This window comes from Typopeltis vanoorti, chromosome 6 (genome assembly GCF_054136105.1).
Source record: "Typopeltis vanoorti isolate ZY-2024b chromosome 6, IOZ_Tvanoo_1.0, whole genome shotgun sequence".
Lineage (NCBI taxonomy): Eukaryota > Metazoa > Arthropoda > Arachnida > Uropygi > Thelyphonidae > Typopeltis > Typopeltis vanoorti.
The window spans coordinates 106,430,979-106,454,051 of record NC_143554.1 but is presented as its reverse complement, the minus strand read 5'-3'; the positions used below and the strand labels follow the sequence as shown (position 1 = coordinate 106,454,051).

At 36.5% G+C, this 23,073-nt stretch overlaps 2 protein-coding genes across 2 annotated transcripts in view; one reads left to right on the top strand and one right to left on the bottom strand.

Annotated features, from left to right (window-relative positions):
• LOC150105776 (SLAIN motif-containing protein-like) overlaps positions 1-4,675 on the bottom strand; it is a 161,392-nt gene extending 156,717 nt beyond the window's left edge. Inside the window, exon 1 of the mRNA XM_090394554.1 lies at positions 4,071-4,675. Within this exon, the coding sequence (XP_090250680.1) occupies positions 4,071-4,417 (347 nt within the window). The 5' untranslated portion in view covers positions 4,418-4,675. The remainder of the gene's footprint in view (positions 1-4,070) is intronic.
• A 198-nt stretch (positions 4,676-4,873) lies between these two features.
• Positions 4,874-23,073, top strand: part of LOC150105775 (uncharacterized) — a 625,951-nt gene continuing 607,751 nt past the window's right edge. The window contains exons 1-2 of the mRNA XM_090394343.1: positions 4,874-4,963; positions 19,744-19,781. Of these exons, the coding sequence (XP_090250469.1) occupies positions 19,744-19,781 (38 nt within the window). The 5' untranslated portion in view covers positions 4,874-4,963. The remainder of the gene's footprint in view (positions 4,964-19,743; positions 19,782-23,073) is intronic.

The following is a 23,073-nucleotide window of genomic DNA, read 5'->3' as shown; positions in this document are numbered from 1 at the left end:
CATGTGCGACACTGGCAAACGCAGCCGGTGCCGGAAAGATACGACTAGTGGTGAGGTGTGAAGTGAGATGGGAATACGTACATATAAGAAACCGTGTAACTCCGGATTCGCATAAGTCGGGGTATGACTGTATTACCAATGATTAGTTTGTGTCTTTTACAAAACTGTATAAGTCTTTCACTCTCTCATTCCTTTTTCCAAGGTCGTATCTTCCTGTTATTCCTTTCCTCTACCTTTTCACCTACCACTGCATTCCAGTCTCCCATCCAGATGGTACACCTTTTAGTTTTGTCTTCTTCCATTATCTCTTCTATTTGATTATACATCTCTTCTACTTCATTTTCATCATGGTCACTTGTGGGCATATATATCTGTATAATCATTATGTCCACAGGCTTTGCCTTCAGTTTAATCATAATCACCCTGTCACTTTTATATATTATTTTTTCTACTGAAATTTTTAATCTTTTCATTCAAAACAAATGCTACTCCATTTTTTCCCCGTGTTCTATAGGAATATATAATTCTATAACCATCACTTTCAAAATCTCCTATATCTTCCCATCTGACTTCACTTAGACCAACCACATCCAATTTCTTCTTCAAGTTCTCTAATTTACCAGCTCTTAATATTGTTCTTACATTCTAAGTTGCAACAAGTATATTTTCTATCTCATTCTCTCTTGGATGTCTTATTTTCTTCCTTTTTTCCTCAAAAAGGTAATCAAATTATAATTTACAAAGGATTTGAGTTTGTTCGTCACCGTGAAATTGCTATCGGAACTATTTATTGGCATTGTGCGAAGTTTAGAACTTTGCATTGTCAATCGCTGTTCCATACCAGAGACAACAAGATTATCTGTGGGTCTTCAGATCACTGTTATGTTAATAAGACTTTTGAATCTGAAGCCCATTAACTTGCAAATCAAATGAAAAGAAAATGTCGAATCCAGGCGCAATGGCTCGTGCAATTATAGCTAACAGGTTAGTGACTGTATCAGGTGGATTAGAACTTTACATTGTCAATCGCTGCTCCACAAGAGAAAACAAGATTATCCATGCGTCTTCAGGACACTGTCATGTTAACAAGATTATCCATGCCAAGATTAGACTTTTGAATCTGAAGCTCAACAACTTGCAAATCAAATGAAAAGAAAATGTCGAATCCAGGCGCAACGGCTCATGCAATTATAGCCAACAGTTTAGTGACTGTATCAGACGGATTAAAAATGTGCCTACCAAAGAAGAGCTCCATGATGAGGCAATTAAATAGATCCAAAGCTAAAACAATCAGAAACGGTCTGTCAAATCCAGATAACAAAAATTTTGAAATACCAGAGAAGTACTCTAAATGGATTATTCATGATTCTGGGGCAGAAGATCCAGAACATATAATACTAATTGGTCACAAGACTTTTCTAGATCAACTTAAAGTGATGGTACATTTAAAGTGGTTCCAGAAATATATTATCAGTTATACAGTATCCATGTCCAATATGATTCAGGCATCACTTTTCCTTGTCTACTGGCTCTTCTACCAGGGAAAAAGGAAGAAATATACATGAATATGCTGAACATGTTACTGGAGAAAATTCCTCAAGCTCAACCACGAAAAATTTTGACCGATTTTGAAACAGCAGCAATCAATGCTTTCTGTACCATGTTTGAAAACATCGAAATTGGTGGCTGTTTTTTCCACTTATCACACTCTATTATACGCAAGTAAATGAATGTGGACTAAAATCTCTATATGAATCCAATCAGTCATTTGCAGTACACATTAAAATGTTACAATCACTTGCACTTTTACCAGAAGAAGTGTTAGGAACATTTTTAGAAGTTGCTGATCTGTTCTCTAATTTAGACGAATATAATGAACAAATCGAGCAAGTTCTCCTTTACTTCGAACGTACATATATTCGAGGTCGACAGCTCAGGAACAACACTTATAGACAACCTCTATTCAATATTTCTACTTGGAACCATTGACACTCTGCAGCCAACTGTATAACTAGAACTACAAATTGTATCAAAGGATGGCACTATGGACTTCAGTCGCTCTTTCAGTGTTCCCATCCAACTGGAAATTTTTGAATAGAGGTTGTCTATAAGTGTTGTTCCTGAGCTGTCGAACATACAAACTATTTGCAGCATTTAACTGGTCAATGAAACCTAGGACGTTGTAGGTACATTTCGTTAAAACAAAGTATTTCAAATATTGTACAAAATTACATCTCTAATAGACGATTGGATTTTTTACGTTGTATAGCTTATATGACTTAGTGTTTGCTTTTTTATTATTTTCTCAAATAAAAGTAATTTCGGCAATATTAAGAAAGTTTATATGTTTAATTTGACAACAAAATACCAATAATATTTTAATCGAATTAAAGTCAACAGGTAGGTCTTATAAAGTATTACAAAACTAACAGAACTCTTATCTGAAAATAAATATAAAATTCACTATAAAAATTTAAAAACTCTAAAAAACCCTGCTCTAGAGACCTAACATGAAACTTTTTCGAGTCACCTCAGGCCTCCAGTAAGTGGGCCAGTGGTCTCACACACTGAGTGAATACATCTAGATATGCAATTATGATAAAATGAATCCCACAAGAGGTCTCAGTAATCACGGGGTTCAAAATGAAAAAGATTAGTATTACATGAAAGCTAGATGAAAGTTCCTGAGAGAAAACCCTGCTATTTTCATATTAAATATTCTAAACATAAGTGAATCTGTCTCTTAATTTGTTTTAGTCACATATGCTGATTTCTTAATTGTTTATTTAGTCATATTTTAAGTTGAGAGATTCGAAGTAGTGTTGAATAACAGTGGGGAAGAAATGAGGAGTATCAGCAGTGAGACTGGATGGAATATCACCATGTCTACTAAGGAATTGTGTAAAGGAGCTAGCAATACCCTTGATTTGGCTGTTCGGTCAGTCAAGAGTTGCCAAGAGTCTGGCAACATGAATTATTCCAGAAGAAAACAGTGTTGAAAACAGTAAAACTTAGTTATATTTCACAATAAAGTGATGAGTGTGTCAGGGGGAGATACTTATATGGTAATTTTCCTAGATTATGCAAAGGCTGTAAAAGAATACTACATGACAAGCTACTGTTGAAACTGAGCAGAATGAGGACTAACATCAGCTGATAGCTTTAGTTATAAGGATGATTGGCTGATAGGAGGGGGCAATGTCTTGAAAGGACAAGGTGACAATCAGGACACCACAGAGTTCTGTTATTGCTATTATTTAATCTATATATCAGTGAAGAAGTCAGAACATGAGAGGTGTTATTCAGTTGTTTCTAATGGTAGGTAAATTGCAAAAAGCAATTCCAGGAAGGGCTGATGTGTTGTTACAAGAGAGGAGTTAGTACTTCAGGCAGATAAATAAGGATGTGTTCGATGTTGCTAAGTCATGCATTTTGGCCAAATATTTAGGCTCCATACAGTCAAAAGTTCCTGGAGCAAAGGAACTACTGACTCATTCTGGAAGAACTTTGATCCAGAATGTGGAAGCAAGATAAATGGAAGTGCTGGTGAATGGGGAGCTTCAGGGGATGTATTACAAAGTTGTCAAGGTTGCCACCATAATAGGGATATTGACAAGTAAGAGAAAAGGATGTAATAGTTCTACCTAATAAGGCACAAATCAGATTTTATCTAAATTTCTGTGAACATAATCTAGTCATCTGGATATTGTGATGAGGTAAGATTAGAGTGAGTTCAGGTGCTAGCAACTATAGGACAAAGCCAGTTTATGGGAAAGTAGATAGGATAGGAAGGGATGATATCATTACGACATAATGGTTAAGAAACGCTTATCAAATGGGAGAAACTGCATAGGATATTGAAGAATGAGAGGTAAACCCTGAAAAGGTAAAAGTGTGGAACGTCAGAGTGGATGGTGAATGTTCCAATGCTGTTTTAAAGGCAAGGCATGGCATATATATATGATCTTTTGGAGTGTAGCCTCTTTCGACTAGGCGTCTGATTTCACGGAGATCCTGAAAGTGGCTAACTAGTAATAATAGTACTAGAACATAAAAATGTGAGTACCTACCACGATTCTTCGTCGGATAGTTCCAGTTCATCAAGGTTTATCATATCAATGTCGTCAAGAGTAATATGCTTATCACGTCTATCTGCACGTCTGTACTTTTCCGCTTGCAATTTATTGTCGAAAACAAAACCTCCTTCTGGAGTAAAGGTATCCTTGTTGGACTTAATAATGATAGTTGTGGAATTTTTGCTATGTATTGAATGCTTTTCCCTACTTAACTTTGAGAACTTGTTTTGCTTATTACGGAGCTGCTGATTCTGAATTTCCAATGTCCTAACTAAATCTTGAAGTTTTTTCATTTCTTCAAGATTAACAGTAGTTTTCATTTCGTCCATAATGAGACTCATGACTTACTACTCAGAAAGTTAATGTACAATGATCGTCTCTACTCATATGTTTAAACAATCGGAGTTTCTCACTTAATAAAATGAAGTATTATATTTTCATTGTAATCAATACTAATTTTTACCTCTAAACATAAATCACGTAAATAATATATAATGAGACAACATTTTCCCCCCCAGTCTAAACAAATATCACGTCAAACACATAACAGCTTAGAAAGGCACAGGTGAACACCATAAAGGTAAAAATTACTTTAACATCTGAAGTCCTAAGAAAAGGTGGTGTATAACAAAATCAACTAAAGCGAAAATATTATTATTTATTTATATACTTATTTTAGTATATAAATATAAATACTGTCATTATATATATTCTATCACAAAATTTAAATATTCATTTAGTTTTCGAATAATATAAACGAGAATAGCGTATTATAAAATTTCCTATTACTATCATATCAAGAAATGGCGCCTTATCTGTTAGTGGACGATGGAATCGCAACCGGATTTATGTATTGGGTATGAGACGTGAAGTCAGCGAAATTAACGGTAAAGTATTGTTTATGTATAATTTTCTTGATTGAATTATTACCGATATTTTCGTAACAAGATTTATGCCCTAAAGGTGATAACAGGATTTCTATGAAAAGGCAGTGATTGGTTTTATGCTATTTGCCATTGTAATGACATGTGTATATATCAAGTCAAAATTGCGATTGTTGGTGTAATTCTCATCTTGTTATTATTATTATTAAGAAATGGTTATGTAGCGAATTTAAATGGATATGATAAGCAAATATAACAGTTTGAATATATCATGTGTTCCGATTTTGTTATTTCCACAAAACCTGTTATACCGAAATGATAACTGTAATATACAGAAGTGTATTATTATTTCACTGTCATATGTATATCAGAGATAGTAAATATTTTGTAGTACTGAAACCCAAAGTGTGCTTGCTTTAAAAAAAAAGAAAAAAACCTTTTCTAATCAGGTTTAGTCTGGGCATTTAGTCCATGCAGTAATTGTGAACACAGCCACACACACACGCAAGAGCAAAAACTATTAAGTCGTTTGTTATGGTACAAACCGGCATACTAATGGTTTACCTCACTTCTCCCCCTCCAATAAAAATAATACTAAAATATTAATATGCAGTTCTGTTAGCAAGACTGGGAAATTTGTGGGTGACCACATATCATCCTCATCAAATGTCATACTTTCTTTTTCCTGAATTTATTCAAACTACCTGCGCTCACCACCTCAAAAGGCAAGCCTTTATGAGATCAAAATCTAGCTTACATCATTTTTGACCGCATTCATTCTCAGCCTCTATGGATGTCCTCATCCCCCACCTCCATAAAAAAAAAAAAATATATGTTCGACTAGTGGTATCCTAAATAACCCTTTTAGAAGTTTGATGGTTTCTATCATATCGCTCCCCCCCCCCATCTTTCTCCAGTTTGCTAGTGTTTGCAGTCTGTAAATTCTCAATTTATTCCTTATAATCTACATTTCAGTCCTGATATCATCTTTAGCGTGCTTTCCACTGTATCTACATCACCTTGAAAACTGGGAGACCAGACATATCACGACCCCCCCCCCCCCAGGAAGCGAAAGGACCCATTGCTGGAGGACACATCATCCCACTACATCTAACTTACTCTCTTCTCCACTCACTCATCCAACACACAACACTGATATTACACCACAAATATTATTTCTGTCTGCAAATTGCAGTATTCTCATGGTTGATTTGCCTGTATGCGGGATGAAAAATCCAACATTACAGGGAAAAAAAAACCCATACTGTCTTTGTATGGGATCAGCTTCACTCACCTTCAACTGAAAAAGCCCATATAAAGATTCATATGCACACAGTGGTCCAGGTGAGTTCATTTTAAGGCCTTGTAAAGAATCAAAATGATTTCTTTATGCTTATCAGTATTTGTTTCATTGACATGTCACGTAAGGATAACTTTCTCCTTACATGTAAGGTTAAGCGGCAGTTGTTTAACCTTACATGTCAGTCCATGATATGTCATGCAAGGATAAGTAAGTGATATGTACGGATTGCAACATGAGCTGCAATTGTCTTCTGAGTTGCTATATGGCTCCTAAACTTCGAAACATCAATATCTCTAGCCTTGTTAGCTTCTTTAAGCCTCAACCTGCTGGTGTAACCATTGGATATTTCATCACATCAAAAGTGCATAATTTTACATGTTGAAAGTTTTTTCACTTGGTTATACTATAAATTAAAGATGCCAGGAAATTATATTCTTGCTTTAATCTATCCAAGTGCAAGCAAACAAAATTTGCACCTGAAGTAACTTCATGACTGGGCTACTTGTATAGCATAAATTAATTCAGTTGTGAAGATACTTCACCTCCAAACTTTGTTTACGCTTGCATAAAGGATTAAACCAAGAATATAATTTCTTGGCATCTTGAATTTATTGCATAACTTTACTGACATTGAACTGATATCCATTTTCGTATGACCACAGTTCTTATCTATTCAAATCATTTTGCAACTGCTGTATATCAGTTGAATTCCTGATTATCTAACCTATTTTTGCATCATCATTAATGAATCATTACATTAATGATTCATTAATGAATTATTAATGTAATGATTTTATGTCCTTGGTCTACTGTTATGTAATCATTAATGTAATGATTACATAACAGTAGACCAAGGACTGATCCTTGGATTACACCACTTTAAATTTTGCATTCACAATTTATTCTTATCTCTGTTTAGTACAGTATCCTGCCACCTTTAAGTATGATTATTATTACTGAGAAAAGAGCCAACAGCTTCACTTTGGCGAAGTAAACTTATTCAAAATTAAGTGGATATGATTATTATTATTATTACATGATACCTCTAAGAAGTCTTAAGTACCCACTGTGGGAGGATAGACTACAGACAACTTTCTCTCTTTCCTACTTAATCTTCCAACTACACACACTATTAAATACTTTGGTGCTGTGTTCTTGTTTAATATATTTGCTGCTATTACTTGCTGTTGCTTATAATTTGTATTTGTATTCCTTATTGTGAATTTTCTTAATTAATTTCATTTTGTTGTTGCATTTGCAGTTTTCTAATATTTATTTTTATTTATTGTTGCATGATCTGTTATTATACATGATTTATAATTTAAGATTTACATATTACATGTGTGTATTTCACACATATTGAAAAATTTTGAAGAAAAAAAAATTTTTTTTCAAAATCTCTTTCTCAAATAAACACTATTATCTACATAATCATCATATAAAATATTCTTATTTATATCTTTATGCATTACAAGTTGACAATGGAATTGAATTGGATGGGGTTGCGTAATTCAGCAAGGTGCTGGAACAGTATCCAAGAAAAGGAAAACCACAAGGATCTGTATCAGGAGGATTACTGTGTAAAGTGTATATTAATGACGTTTGATAGTGGTTTAACTGATGATATTCAGTTATTTTCAGATGATGCAAAATTGGTGAGAACTATGAGGAACAGAGCAGATGTAGTGGTCCAGGAGGATTTGAATAGACTGTGTGTGAGTGATCCAACAAGTAGGGCTGCAAATTCAATCTTGTGAAGTGTTTGATTTTGAAATTTGCTAGACAAGAGGGCATGCAGAGTATACAATTATGGGGGAAATTTTGAAGAAAGTTGGAGGAGATGAGAAATCAGCAAGTAGTGGTGAATAGGGATCTGAAATTTGGGACTCACTTTGCTAAAGTTGTGAAAACATCAGAATGGATTATGGTAATGAGGAGGACCTTGATATGTAGAAGTAGAGGTAATGGTTCCAGCACATAAGGTGTAAATCAGGCCCCATGTGTATTAGAAAAATTAGCAAAACTATTCATAAATCAGGAAGAGGGTGGGAGAAATGACAGAGCCCTGAGGGACACTGGTATTAACAGGAATGTGTGAAGAAAGAACACTATCCACCATTACATGTAGGGATCTGTCTGAGAGAAAACTGGCAATCCAAATGATGGTAACTTGTTGAGAAGCCCTTGATACCAGACCTTATCAAAAGCCTTGAAGATGTCAAGACCAACAACATAGGTTTCTCCAAACATTTTCATGGAATGGGTCCAGATGTGCATGATGTAGGCCATAGATGACGAACCTATGGCACGTCAATGATTTACAGGTGATATTCTTTTATACACTTATAAATTATTCAACTGTTTTTTAATTATTACAATACGTACAAGTTAAATTTTGTTTTACATGAGAGAGCAGCTATGAAGATGTGCATATGATTGGTGCGATATGAACAAAAGATCACGCGACCCAAAGACAACCTACAATTGCTGAGTTGAAATGCTAATTCTCTTCAACCGAATTCCATAACATCTGAACTGTCATAACAACATTCGCTATATATTTTCTAGTTTTAACACATTAATGATGGGTGACGTTTATCGTTCTGACGGAACTTCTCATTATCAGCGGGATCAACTCACACAAAGTTTCAACCCTTTGTTGAATTTTATTCCTGCTTGTTTGGGTTGAGCTGGCAGGCAAGCTCACACACGCATTATATGTACAGTAACTATATTTTTTTGGAGAAAACAAATGACAAATCACTAAATTTGAAACAAATTTAGTGAAAAAATTAGTTTTGTTTCACTAAAACTAAAAAACTTTATAATGTTTATTGTAAAATATAAGCATATACATAGCATTTTAAACAATCATATTATTACTTAAAAAATTTTAATTTTGATACTTTACACAAGAATGAACTTTTTTTTTAATAAATCAGGTTTGTGTTTTAAAAATTCATAAAACTGTATTTAATTCATGTCAAAGTTCCATTTGGTATAAATTCATACTTTCAATGTTTCAATTTTTAATTGGGTTTTTTCCACTGGTCCACATATTGTTCACTAAAGAAAATACTTGTTCAGTGGGGTCATTAGATCCAGGGAGACATAAGCAAAATTCAATGATTTTTAAAATGTTTTTAACAGATACATATTTATCTGCGAAATATTTAAAATAGTCAACCCTACTACGTCATTTTAATGCCATTCTTTGATCTTTTCACTGGTGAAATAACTTTTAATACACGAAACTTCATCAAATAGTTCGCCGTCGTTTATGTTTAAGTTCCAGTGACTGGAAATGAACAAAACCCTTTCCTCGAACTTCACCGCAGAGGGATTTCTCGTATTAAGACCCATTCAAATACTTCCATTTCCATGAAACAGCTGTCCCAGTTATTTAAATAATCAATGCAAGTTTGGTAAAATTTATGACTTGCATCTTTAAATATGTTGGCATTAATATTCAATTTACTATTTCAATTCACAAAACAAAGGACAAAATGGCCATTTTAGAAAATAAATATTATTATTATTATTATTATTATTTCGGGCTACTCCTGGGAGTCCTTAGACTCATCAAGGGAGGCCCTAAACATCATGTCCACACAACTATTCGACATTCTCACAGTATCTATCATACCTTGCCTTGAGCTCGCTCACTGTCATAGCACCCATAACAGACTCTGGCAGCTTATTCCACTCATTTACCACTCTAAAAGTAAAGAACCCAGCTCTAACACCCCTGCTAACCACGCTCTTGCCCAGCTTCCATGGGTATTCCCTAGTTCTCCCACCACCAGTCCTGATCTCAAAAATATCCTCTGTATTAATCCTATAGAATCCTTTTAGCAATTTGAATGTCTCAATCATATCTCCCCTTTTCTGCCTATCAACTAGTTTCTGCAACCCACAAATCTTCAACCTGTTCTCATATGGTTCATTCCATAGACCTGTTATCATCTTAGTCACTCGCCTCTGGATCCTCTCCACTTCCTCCCCATCAAGAAGGAACCGAGGTGACCAAATCTGGGCACAGTAGTTGAGATGACGTCTTATCGGGGCTCAGTACAGAGGTACAATAACTTGCTTGTCTCTGCATGGCAAGGTATTTTTCAACAACCAAGTGAGTTGATGAGCTGATTTAGTTACTTTCGCAATGTGGCCCCTAAACTTCATCCCCCTATCCACCAACACTCCCAAGTCCCTGGCCTCATCAATCTCTTGGAGTACAGTTTTACCAATGTGGTATACTGCTGCTAATCTTTTCACCCCAAAATGCATAACCTTACATTTTGTCACATTAAATTGACATCCATTCTCCTTAGTCCAGAACTCCAATCTATCTAAGTCATCCTGCAAGACTTTGACATCTTCTGCATTCACTATCGCCCTACCCAACTTTGCATCATCAGTGAACAAATGAACTGTTCCACTTAGATCCTTCCCTATATCGTTAATGAACAGATTAAACAGCAGTAGTCCAAGAACAGAACCCTGTGGCACACCACTAGTCACAGGCCGCCTACTCCTGAATAAACTACTCTTTGATATCTCTCCATGAACCATCCATCTGACCAACCCTATATCCATTCCCATGTGTTGTAGTTTACGGATTAGAATTCCATGTGCTATCCTGTCAAACACCTTTGCCAGGTCCAGCAGTGTCACTGTAAACCCATTTCCCTTATCCAGTTCAGCCGTCACCCTGTTATAAAACTTGAGCAAGTTTCTGAGGCATGATCTACCCTTCACAAAGCCATGCTGTCCCCTGTACAGTATCTCATTTTCATCAATCCATTCCTGTATTTTTCGCTTGACTACTTTCTCCAAGACCTTGACAACGACTCCTGATATGCTGATCGGTCGGTAATTTGCAACCATAGTCTTGGATCCTCCTTTATGCAGTGAAACTATTTTCCCCCTCTTTCCATAGCTTCGGGACTAAACCAGATCCGAAACTCAGATTAAACAACATGGTCAAGGGCACTGATAATTACTTATCCACTTCACGCAAGACCCGTGCTGGTATACCATCCAATCCCACAGATGTATTCACATTAAGTTTCTGTAATAGACTATTCACCTCCACTTCATTCATCACAATTCCCATATAAACTAATGGTTCCTTCAATTTTTCAATGTCACCACCTGGATGATATACTTTTGCAAAGTGCGCGCTCAGTAACTCCACTATATCGACTGGTTCAGTGACCTCCTTACCATCGTCATTCCTTAAAATCATTTTGCCATGTACATTTTTTTCTTGCTTGCAGGATATTGAAAGAACTGTTTGGGATTCTCTTTTGCTTGCATAGCTAGTTTCCTTTCATAATCGGCTTTTGCTGTTTTTACCACACTCGTTACCCTTCTGGCCTGCACTTTATACCGTTCGTGTGCCTGCAGGTCACCCCTTTCTTTAAATTCCCTCCACAGTTGTTTCTTTTTTTTGCAGCTCAAGCTTAATGGTGTTATTCATCCATTTAACTCCTACTTGTTTTACTATTTGGATCCTAGGTATGCAATCAGCCGTAACCTCCTGTAAATTCTCCTTGACCACTTCCCATGCTCTATCGACGTCCAGCCCTTGGAGTTGTACATGCCATGGCACTGATCCAAGTAATCTCCTAAGCTTGTCATACTTCCCAGCATGGTAATTCCACATATACCCTGTCTTAATCAAAAATTCCACACCTTTAGCCACCTCCCAGGTCAAGACCTTATGATCACTCTCACCAATAGGTGGCAACATGGTCATATTCATTACAGTCAAATTGTGAGATGCTATTACCAGGTCAAGCACTCTCACACCCCTAGTATTTTCAATTACATGCTGTCTCAGATAGTTATCCCTTAATAATTTAATAAAATCCATTTCCTTCCTCACGTGTGTCCTCTCCTCCTTCCAATCAGTGTTACCATAGTTGAAATCCCCCATAATAATTATCCTCCTTCCACTCATTTCATCAGTTTGTTTATGCATACTATCTCCACCATCTATTCCATCACCTGGTCTATAGCAGCACCCACTGTATATTTTATTCTGCCAGTCTCAATCTCACACCAAATAGCCTCAAATGAGCTCCTTTCACTATCCTGCAATACGACTTCAATTCTCCTTGGCTGCAGTTCATCAGCTATCATCAATAACACCCCCCCCCCCCATTTTATTTTCTCTGTCCCTCCTAAACACACTATAACCTACAATGAATAACCTAAAATAAATAAATATAAAGGACTGTCCTCTTAAATAAAGGATGTATAGTCATCGTAATTATATGGCATGTTTAAATTCTTGGTAGAATTTTATTTCAAGTTAGTTTTTGTGATTGTGATCTGTCATTATAATGACATCGAGAATTTCAAATGCAATAAAATAAACACTTATTTCATGTAATTGAAAAATTGGACAATAGTTTTTAGTTAGATACTGTGTTTCTGGTGCAACATATGGTTGCAATGAAACACAGTTGCTGACTTGAGTCTGTACAGCATAGTTTCTGTGGAAGGGGGCAATAATAGTGCAATTGAGACAGCTGGAATAAAAACGGCGCTAACTAATGAATCACACTGTTTGTTGAGAAATATATTACATAGACTGCAAAGGTCTCTGTACCTTATTCAGGGATACAATTAAACTACACTTGTTTTTCTTGCATCTGCAGTATAATGGCTTTGGGGAGGGCGTGTTTTTAACCGAGTGGAGAACGAGTTACTATCACCTCGAAGTGAACGTGTTTAAACATTTTTCATGTGCGAGGTAATATTTTGATGTCTTTTTTCGTAAAGTAAAATCAGTGGTGCGAGTTATACCCGAGGGCAAGTCATATTCGAGTGAATACGGTAAGCATTTCGCCGACAAGTTGAGCTTCCCCTGCTCAGCTGATTTCTTTGGTGAGTTACAATGCATAAATATACACTGAATAATATTATAAATTTATATATAAATAAATATTATAAAGAAAATAAAATATTATATATTATTATTAAGAGACACCTCCAGGCAGTCAGAGACTCATCAAGGGAGGCCACATACTACACAGACACACACAACACCAGCTATCATACTTATTCTTGAATTCATTCACACTGCTTGCACTCACAACATCCAATGGCAGTCCATTCCAATCACACACCACCCTCTGAGGAAAAAATCTAGCCTTCACACCCTTCTTGGCTGCCTTCATTCTCAACTTCCAAGGATACCCTCTCGTCCTTTTCCCACCCTCTATAAATTGAAAAATTCCATTAATTGAAATCCTGTATGACCCTTTCAGAAGTTTGTAAGTCTCAATCTTATCACCTCTCTTTCTCCTGTCAGAATATCATTGTTATCCAACCATGTTTCGCTTATTCCAATAATTCTTGGCAAACTCAGTCAACGAAACCACTTCATCTCTTTTATTACGTTGCTTCTGGCATTTGTAAATAAACACATCAGTTCACTTTTAGGTCTCTAATTGGGCCTGCCCATGCAACTTGTAGATTGTGATTTCCCCCACGCTTAACCATCTCAGTTGCCTTTATCACCACTTAACTTATCCATCTCTTCAGACTCAACTACATCCTGTTCATCCCAGAAAAATATGTCAGTTTTATCGTAGTCTGAGGAAGTTTCTTGTGGTGTATTTGTATCAAGAATTACTAGAGACAAGTGCCAACCCCAAAAGAACATACGTGGTGGTGTGTAGAGACCTGGATATTATGAAAAGTGAGAAATTATGATCTAAGATTTTTTTTTCCTTTTTTTGCATGCAAAAATAGATGACTTTTAAGTATTGAAAGTAAGAAAATTACCTTCATCCCATTGAAAAATGCTCTGGAGATCACTGTTTAAGGATTAGTTCTAGAATATCTTGAGGCTTGGAATGCTAGAGCATTGCAGTGTTTGTCAAATACAAATGCCTGGGAGGAATAAGGCATAGTAATAATAATAATAAATAGGAATAATAAAATGTACTTATCACGAACAGCAAACTATGCATATTATTATTATTATTATTCGTGACACCTCCAAGGAGTCCGAAGACTCGTCGTGGGAGGACACCTACTGTACAACTCCCCGTCTCTACTACTACACAGAACTTCTACTATCAATCACCTACATCAATGCCATCTACTGGCCACATGCATATGGTTTGAAGTGTGAAGATCATTTATACGAGGGCTCTTCAATAAGTAATAAGGCTAATTTTACTGTCGCGAAACCACTCATCACAATATTAATTTCTGTGGAATAAAGATGTTTTATTATGTTCTGTATTAACAAAAGAGGTTGATAGATGACATATACAGGCTGATGTGCCAGAGTGTCACGTGACTAAATGCAAGCTTGTTTCAGCGCGCCTACGAGCCACGACCAGTCGTTGAAATGGAAGCGTCCTTGGAACAGCGTTATGCGATTAAATTTTGTGTGCGTTTGCAAAAATCGGCATTGGACACTTTTAACATGATACGTGAAGCTTTCCACGATGAAGCAATGTCGAGGGCAAGTGTTTTTTGCTGGCATAAAACTTTTAAGGAAGGAAGGCAAAATGTGGACGATCTTGAACGTGAGGGGAAGACCTTCAACGTTCATCACAGAGACAATGATCAACACAGCAGCGATTATCATCAAGGAGGATTGCAGAATTACAGTACGCCAGCTGCATGTTGTCCTGAATATTTCTGTGTGAAGTGTTCACTCAATCATGGCTGAACATTTGGGACTGAAACGTGTTTGTGCCCGATGGATTCCCAAACTCTTGACACCGGAGCAAATGCAGCATCGAGTGGATGTGTGCACAGAATGGAAAGAAAGACTGGAACAAGAAGGCGGCAACTTCTTAAAACGCATCATTACAGTAGATGAAGCTTGGTTGTATCACTATGACTACAATGAAACAACAAAGTAGTGAATGGAAGCATCCGTCTTCGCCTATCCCCAAGAAAGCAAAAACTGTAAAATCGGCTGGTAAAGTTATGACCATAATGTTTTTTGACTACGAAGGCATTGTTTACCAACACGCTGTAGAACCTGGGAATACTGTAAACGGCTCATGCTATGTGGATGTTTTACGGACAATGGTACAGCACGTCAAAAGGAAGCGTCCATTGCTGAAGAATGGCTTCTTATTGCACCACGATAATGCAAGGCCACATATTGCTGGTGGTGTAGTGGACGTTTTGCAGAAGAACAAACATAGATATCCTACCACACCCTCCATACAGTCCTGATCTCGCACCATGCGATTTCTGGCTGTTTCCTCTGCTCAAGAAACCACTAAGAGGCCACCATTTCAAAAGCAACAAAGCATGTGTAAAAGCTGCTTAGGCAGTTTTGAAAGAACCTCTCAAAAAACGGACCTTCACATGTGTTTAAGAAGGTGGACTAATCGCGTCTCACGGTAGTTACTTCGAAAAAGACCATGTAAATGATGATGATGATTAAAGGTAATCTATTTTCTGTATAAATATAGTCTTATAACTTAATGAACAGCCTACATATATATGAGCAAGATTATAGCATGGAATGTAGACCTAGGAGCTCCTAAATTGGTAGAGAAATTTGAAGCAAAAGCCATTTCCAGTGATATTCAGTTGTGACCAGAGAGAATTAATTACTGAGTTAATTACAAAATATTGAATTACAATTATGGTCCAAGTAAAGGTTCTGTACTTAGACCATTATTGTTTAATGTATACACTAACGATATTTTTGGAAAGTTGGTTGTGACTTGCATACAGAAATGGATTGACAAAGAATCTATTCTTTGCAATTAACGGCATGGGTTTACTAATGGAAGGTCATGTGTGAGCAACTTGTTCGTATTCTGAATGATAAATGCACATAAACACAAGAAAGATATTTAATTAACCAAATATTTTGGTCTGGAAATAGCAGACCATCTTCAGTGGTATTACAAGAACAGTTTTAAAAAATACAAGCTAGAATACTAACAATAGATCGTTAAAAATACCACTGAAGATGGTCTGCTATTTCCAGACCGAAATATTTGGTTAATTAAATATCTTTCTTGTGTTTATGTGCATTTATCATTCAGTCTTATGTCACAAGTATCCTTAAAACAGCAAATTGTTCATATTCTATAATGTTACCATTGAGTTAAACAAGAGGAATTGCTACACCATGATACTTTCGCATTTTGCACAGGCTTTTGACAGAATGCAGAATGGAAGACTGTTGCATAAAGTGGAGAATATGGCATTGATTATAAAATATTGGCATAGATAAGATGGCTGACTGACACATTTCAAAAAGTGGTATATGGTTATTGTCATTCTGCAAGATTTAAGGGTAATCAGTGATCCATTGTTATTCAGTCTTTACATTAATGACATTAGGAAGAATTGGTAAGCGACATACAGCTTTTTGCTAATGATACAAAGATAAGCATTGTATTCAAGAATGCGGCTATATGGTATGCAGCACTTGCAGAATGATTTGAATAGGCTGGAATTGGGGACATGTGAAAATTGATGTTAGCACTGTTAGTAAATGTGAAGTCATGCACTTAGGTGTGATGAGATATCCATTGTCATATTTGAGGGAGTTGACTAGCATAAACTGATCACACCTAAGTGCATGACTTCACATTTACTAACACTGCTAACGTCAATTTTCACATGTCCACAATTCCAGCCTATTCAAATCATTCTGCAAGTGCTGCATACCATATAGCCACATTCCTGAATACAATGCTTATCTTTGTATCATCAGCAAATAGCTGTATGTCACTTACCAAAATCTTCCTAATGTCATTAATATAAAGACTGAATAACAATGGATCACTGGATCTTGGAGTTTTAGATAGGAATTTGAAGTTCAAGGACCATATAGCAAAGCTTGCAAATACAATTCGGAGGATAATTGCAATGCTGAAAAAAAAAAAAAAAAAACACCAACATATAAAGATAAGAAAGTCATTTTGGCTCTTTACTAGGCCTTGATATGACCTCACTTGGACTATCGTGCACAGGTCTGGTCTCATGGTTTCTGAGGTGATTCTGATACAGTGGAGAGGGTATTAAAAATGATATTAGGATTGTGGAATACTGACTGTGAAGGCATTTAAAATTTCTAGACTGAAATTTTCAATTTTCAAAGTAGCATGATTGAGACTTACAAACTTCTGAAAAGGTCATATAGGATATAAAATGTGAATAAATTACAAAGCCTTGCTGCACACTACAGAGTATCACATCCTTAGCCACCCAACATTGAGTGGCTAAGGATGTGATACTCTGTAGTGTGCAGCAAGGCTTTGTAATTTATTCACATTTTATAACAACATGACAGCAGAATTGGATAAAGGAAATGGCTACACCATGATATTGCTGGACTTTGCAAGGGTTTTGACAGAATACCACATGGAAGACTTACAAAAGTTGGAGCATGTGGGAATGAATATGAAGCTAGTAGCATGGATGGGACAGCTGAAAGACAGACAGACACCAGAGAGTAGTATATAGTGGATGGATTCTGGGAGAACATGAGGAGGACTAGCTGAGTACCTCGGGGTTCTATACTAGGGCCACTACTGTTTAATTTGTACAAAGTGTGCCCCTTAAATAATGAGACAACAATTATTATATCAAAACAAAGACCAATATTTGGAATTGTCAGTTATACAGATTCAAAATAATCTCCCTCCCACTCCACAGAACAATGTTTACATCTGTCGTACAGGTGTTCGAAGTCAAGGTGGAAGTCCTGAACAGGAACCTTCTTTGGTGTCTGGGTCACGCTGCGTTGAATTTCCTTAATGTCGCTGAAGCACTCACCCTTTCAAGACATTTCATCTTTTGGGAAGAGGAAAAGTCTGTTGGAGCCAAATCTGGTGATTGAAAGGGGGGGGGTTTGATCACACATATCAACTTCAAAGCTAGAAACTGCTTCACGGGCAGTGCGCAGGCTCCTTCTTATGCAACAGAAATAATTGTTGTTGTGGAACAGTTCTTTTCTGATGCATTGCATCACTTCTAAATAATACTGATCATTACTGTGGTGCCATTAATAACAAATTTGCAGTGGATAATTCCAACAGCATCAAAAAAACCGTTAATAGCATGGTTCATCCTCCAGGGACTTCTTGCCCTCTTTAAATGTTGAAAACCAGTGGAATGTCTGTGCATGGCTCAGATAATCATCACTGTAAACCTGTTTTTAGGTCTTGGTACACTTCTATAGCAGTACAGTAAAATTTTATCACAGCCCTTTGCTCTATGATGCAACTTCTGACACATTATACTCACACACCCTTACTTCAATGTTGCCACACGAAAACTGCTGTGTCACCTGACTCAAAAGTTGCACTTGCAATTACAACACACTCTAGCAGTCAAAACTATCAATATGTTTGTTACTTTTATTCGAAGGGCTGTCCTGTGAAAAATCAATCTTGTTACTTAACAGACACACTGTGTATATCAGTGGTACAGGAAAAGACTTAAGAGGGGATATTTAGTTATTTGCTGATGATGCAAAACCTGGGAGAGTAATAGTTTTTTTTTTTAATTTTTTTTATTTTTTATTTGTGTGGGGTTCCCTCCCTTTCCACCACCATCCCTTAGGACAGGTTGAGAGAGGAGGAAGACAGAAAGAGAGAGAGAGAGTACTGAAGATAAGGATCCACTTGCAAATAGCAATAATGGAGTCAACAATATTTGAGAAATAGGAGAAGGGAAATTTTGTCTCATTGGCAGATGGTGAGTTCAGCAGAGGAAGAAGCCAGGATCACACACACACACTTGCATCATGGCATGTGTGTGTGTGGAGGGGGGGGGAATCTGGTGTAAAGTCCCGGTTCTGCTTATGTTGGTGTTAGTGATATTTGGTGAATGTATTTGAGAAGCAATATGTGATAGGCATTATGCAAACCAGAATGGGCTCCTCCTTTAAAGAATCCTTGGACTCCCTAGAGAAGAAGCCTGCATTTTTTTTTTTTTTTTTTTATGTGAAGTCCACCCTCAAAGGGCTGTGGGCCAAATTATCTAGTTCCCCCCCCCACCCCTGCCCTGTAGACCAATATTTACTTTTTCTAGCCATCTGTCACTTCTACCAAGCTCATCACCCAAGGTATTGCTATCACCTGGGGTGATGAAAATCATTTATACTGCCTAAAAACTTTTCCAAATCCATCCTCTTATGAGATTCCAACCCACAACTTATTTGTTTGGAAAGTAAGTACATATTTATTTTTCAACCAAGCTATCAAATAATAATAAACAACAACATAAATATAAGAGTCCTACAAATTAGAACAATAATTCAGCAGCATCTTCAGTTTTATTAAATGTATTTTTTCACAGATTCTTGGATGACATAGATGAAGCACTTGAATGGCAAATTTTAGCTGGTCTCAGATGGAAAAATTAGTGTTCTTTATTTATTGCAAGGATTACTTGCAGATTTAAAAAAATGTATATTATATATATATATATTTATTTATTTATTTATTTATTTATTTATTTTCAGATGGAAGAAAACAACACCCTGGAATGTGATGTTGAATGGTAATAGCTATTTTTTTCAGATAGCTTTTAAGTTAAAGTTTTATTAAAGTACTCTATAATAAATAAAACATAGATTACTTAACCATTGAGAAATTTTGAATAGAATTATTATATGCTCTTGTAGAATTAAAATCATGTTCTTTGTGCACTTTTGGCAATTAAATATCTTAGTTAAAACTTTGTTACTGATTACCTAGAAGACAGTTATTTAATAATGTAACAATATCAATAAATTCTGTCTGAGCTTATCATATTCTGTTGCTACACAGCAAGAAATAAAAGTTAAATCTCATAATACAATTTAATGGAATAGCTACGGCACAAGGAGAAATAATTAAACAGCAGGTTTAATTGTTTCAGTATTTCATCTCTGTCACAGAGACAACTTCAGGAAAAAAAAAGTTAAAATTGTAATAACACAAGAAACAATAAGTGGAAGAAATCAAATTGGACTATATAAAGACTAGTCATGAGGTGTGACCTCTATGGGTGTTATTGGCTATTGTTGGATGGGAGGCCTAAGAATTAAAGTTTATTAAAGTTTATTATGCTGTAGGCATGGTCAGTCAGTCCACTACAGCATAATAATTGTTGCAGACAATATTATGCTCCATCACAATAAATACAACCTTGAAAGACTCTTTTTAGAATCAGTAGCAGATTTTATTTTATTTTATTTAAAAAAAAAAAAACCTTGCCTAATCTTCATAAATATGGTTGTATTAAACTTCCTGAGATTTGTGAAACGTTAATTCTTAGACCTCCCTGCCCAACAGCTAGGGCTAGCCAACAGCATCCACAGAGGATGTATCCTTATAAGACTTTAGTCTTTATTTATTTATTTATTTTTTAGTCTAGTCTAATTTCATTTCTTTCACTTATTGTGGAAGAAATGAAATTATATAGAAGATATCAAGAATATAATTTTAACATGATTCGCCGCTAGAGGGCAAGGGGAACGGTCGTGTTTTCAGGGAGCTCCCGAAAGCTAAGTACAATTTTGAATGGAAATTAGAATATATGTTAAAAATCATAACGTAATATTGTCTAAATTTGGTAGCTTGTTGTGTCTGTATGATTTTGGTGTAAATTCCGTAAATTAATTTAGTCTTTAACAATACGTTTCATATATTTGAATATGGCGCCAATGCGACGTAAGATAATGGCGTCCAAAAATACGACGGCATTGTTCAAAAACTATAATGTGAGAGAATTTGTCCAATGTGATGTGTGTGGAATGTATGCATTCCCGAATGAGGCTGGAGTATGGATTGAAAGTGATAGTGGTGGGAGAATCTGTAGAAAGTGTATGCAAAGTGAGGAGTCGAAGTATGTGTCAGGTTGTGAGACAGTTATGGTTGAAGAAAGCCAGAATGCGAGTGAAAATAGTGGATTGATAGGGAATTGTGGTGTACAAGATGGCAATGTGAGCGGTGATCTAAGAAAGAGCGAGAGCAATTATACAGAAAGAGAAAATGGTTTGAATGATAAAAAAAATGAGGAATTATTTGTAGGAAGTGAGATCGCTAGGCTGCGCGCAGTGATACAAGATGCGCAGCGGCAATTAGAGCACCTGCAAAACTCTTTCCAGAGTGATTCGGCTAACGTAAATAAACAGCGTGGGCGAGTTTCCGAAATGAAGGAGAGTGTTGTATGGTAACTCGTTATTAAGATGAGTAATAGATGGGAGTGTAACTAAATCGTACTTACCGGGTGCGAAATTTAAGGATGTAAGTGAGAGCATTAGAGTGCAAAAACAGAGGGTGAAAGAAATAACAATTGTGGCTGGTACGAATGAATTGAAAGGTGATAAATTTTTTATGAGAGAGGACTTGAAAGTATTGTTAAAGGTAGCGAAAGAAAAGAGTGACAGAGTTAGAATGGTGAGTCTGTTACCACAGTATGACAGAGAGGAGTTTAGAAGGAGGGCCATAATCGCAAATGATATTATGCGCAGGTTATGCGGACGGTGTGGTGTGGAATTTGTGGACGTGTGGAATGAGTTTGATGGGCGAAAGGACTTATACAAGATGGATGGCCTGCATTTGAATGGACTTGGTGTGCGGAGACTGGAAAAAGTGTTGCTGAATGAAGTGAAAATGGATGTGCAGAACCAGGGAAACTAGAACTACCAAGGAAGGGGGGAAGTGGATATCCAGACATCAGTGAGACAGTTGAGTGTAAAAATGTATATAATGTACCTAAGCCAGCAATAAGGACAAAAAATGGGAATGGGATATTTAGAATAACGCATCAAGATAGCGGTGGGACAAAGGGAACACTGCAATTCATGTATACTAATGCCAGGAGTATTAGGAACAAGAAGGAAGAATTTTTGGCCTTGATTGGCTCTTCCTGGCCACAGGTTATTGGCATTAGTGAAACATGGCTGACGGAAGATGATATAGTTAGTGGGATAGAATGTGTGGGTTATAGTATGTTTAGGAGGGACAGAGAGAATAAAATTGGGGAAGGGGTGTTATTGATGATAGCTGATGAACTGCAGCCAAGGAGAATTGAAGTATTGCAGGATAGTGAGAGGAGCTCATTTGAGGCTATTTGGTGTGAGATTGATACTGGCAGAATAAAATATACAGTTGGGTGCTGCTATAGACCAGGTGATGGAATAGATGGTGGAGATGGTATGCATAAACAAATTGATGAAATGAGTGGAAGGAGGGTAATTATTATGGGGAATTTCAACTATGGTAACATTGATTGGAAGGAGGAGAGGACACATGTGAGGAAGGAAATGGATTTTATTCAATTATTAAGGGATAACTATCTGAAACAGCATGTAATTGAAAATACTAGGGGTGTGAGAGTGCTTGACCTGGTAATAGTATCTGAGAATTTGACTGTAATGAATATGACCATGTTGCCACCTATTGGTGAGAGTGATCATAAGGTCTTGACCTGGGAGGTGGCTAAAGGTGTGAAATTTGTGATTAAGACAGGGTATATGTGGAATTACCGTGCTGGCAAGTATGACAAGCTTAGGAGATTGCTTGGATCAGTGCCATGGCATGTACAACTGCAAGGGCTGGACGTCGATAGAGCATGGGATGTGATCAAAGAGCATTTACAGGAGGTTATGGCTGATTGTATACCTAAGGTCCGAATAGTGAAACAAGGAGGGGTTAAATGGATGAATAACACCATTAAGCTTGAGCTGCAAAAAAAGAAACAACTATGGAGGGAATTTAAAGAAAGGGGTGACCTGCAGGCACACGAACGGTATAAAGTACAGGCCAGAAGGGTAACGAGTGTGGTAAAAACAGCAAAAGCCGAT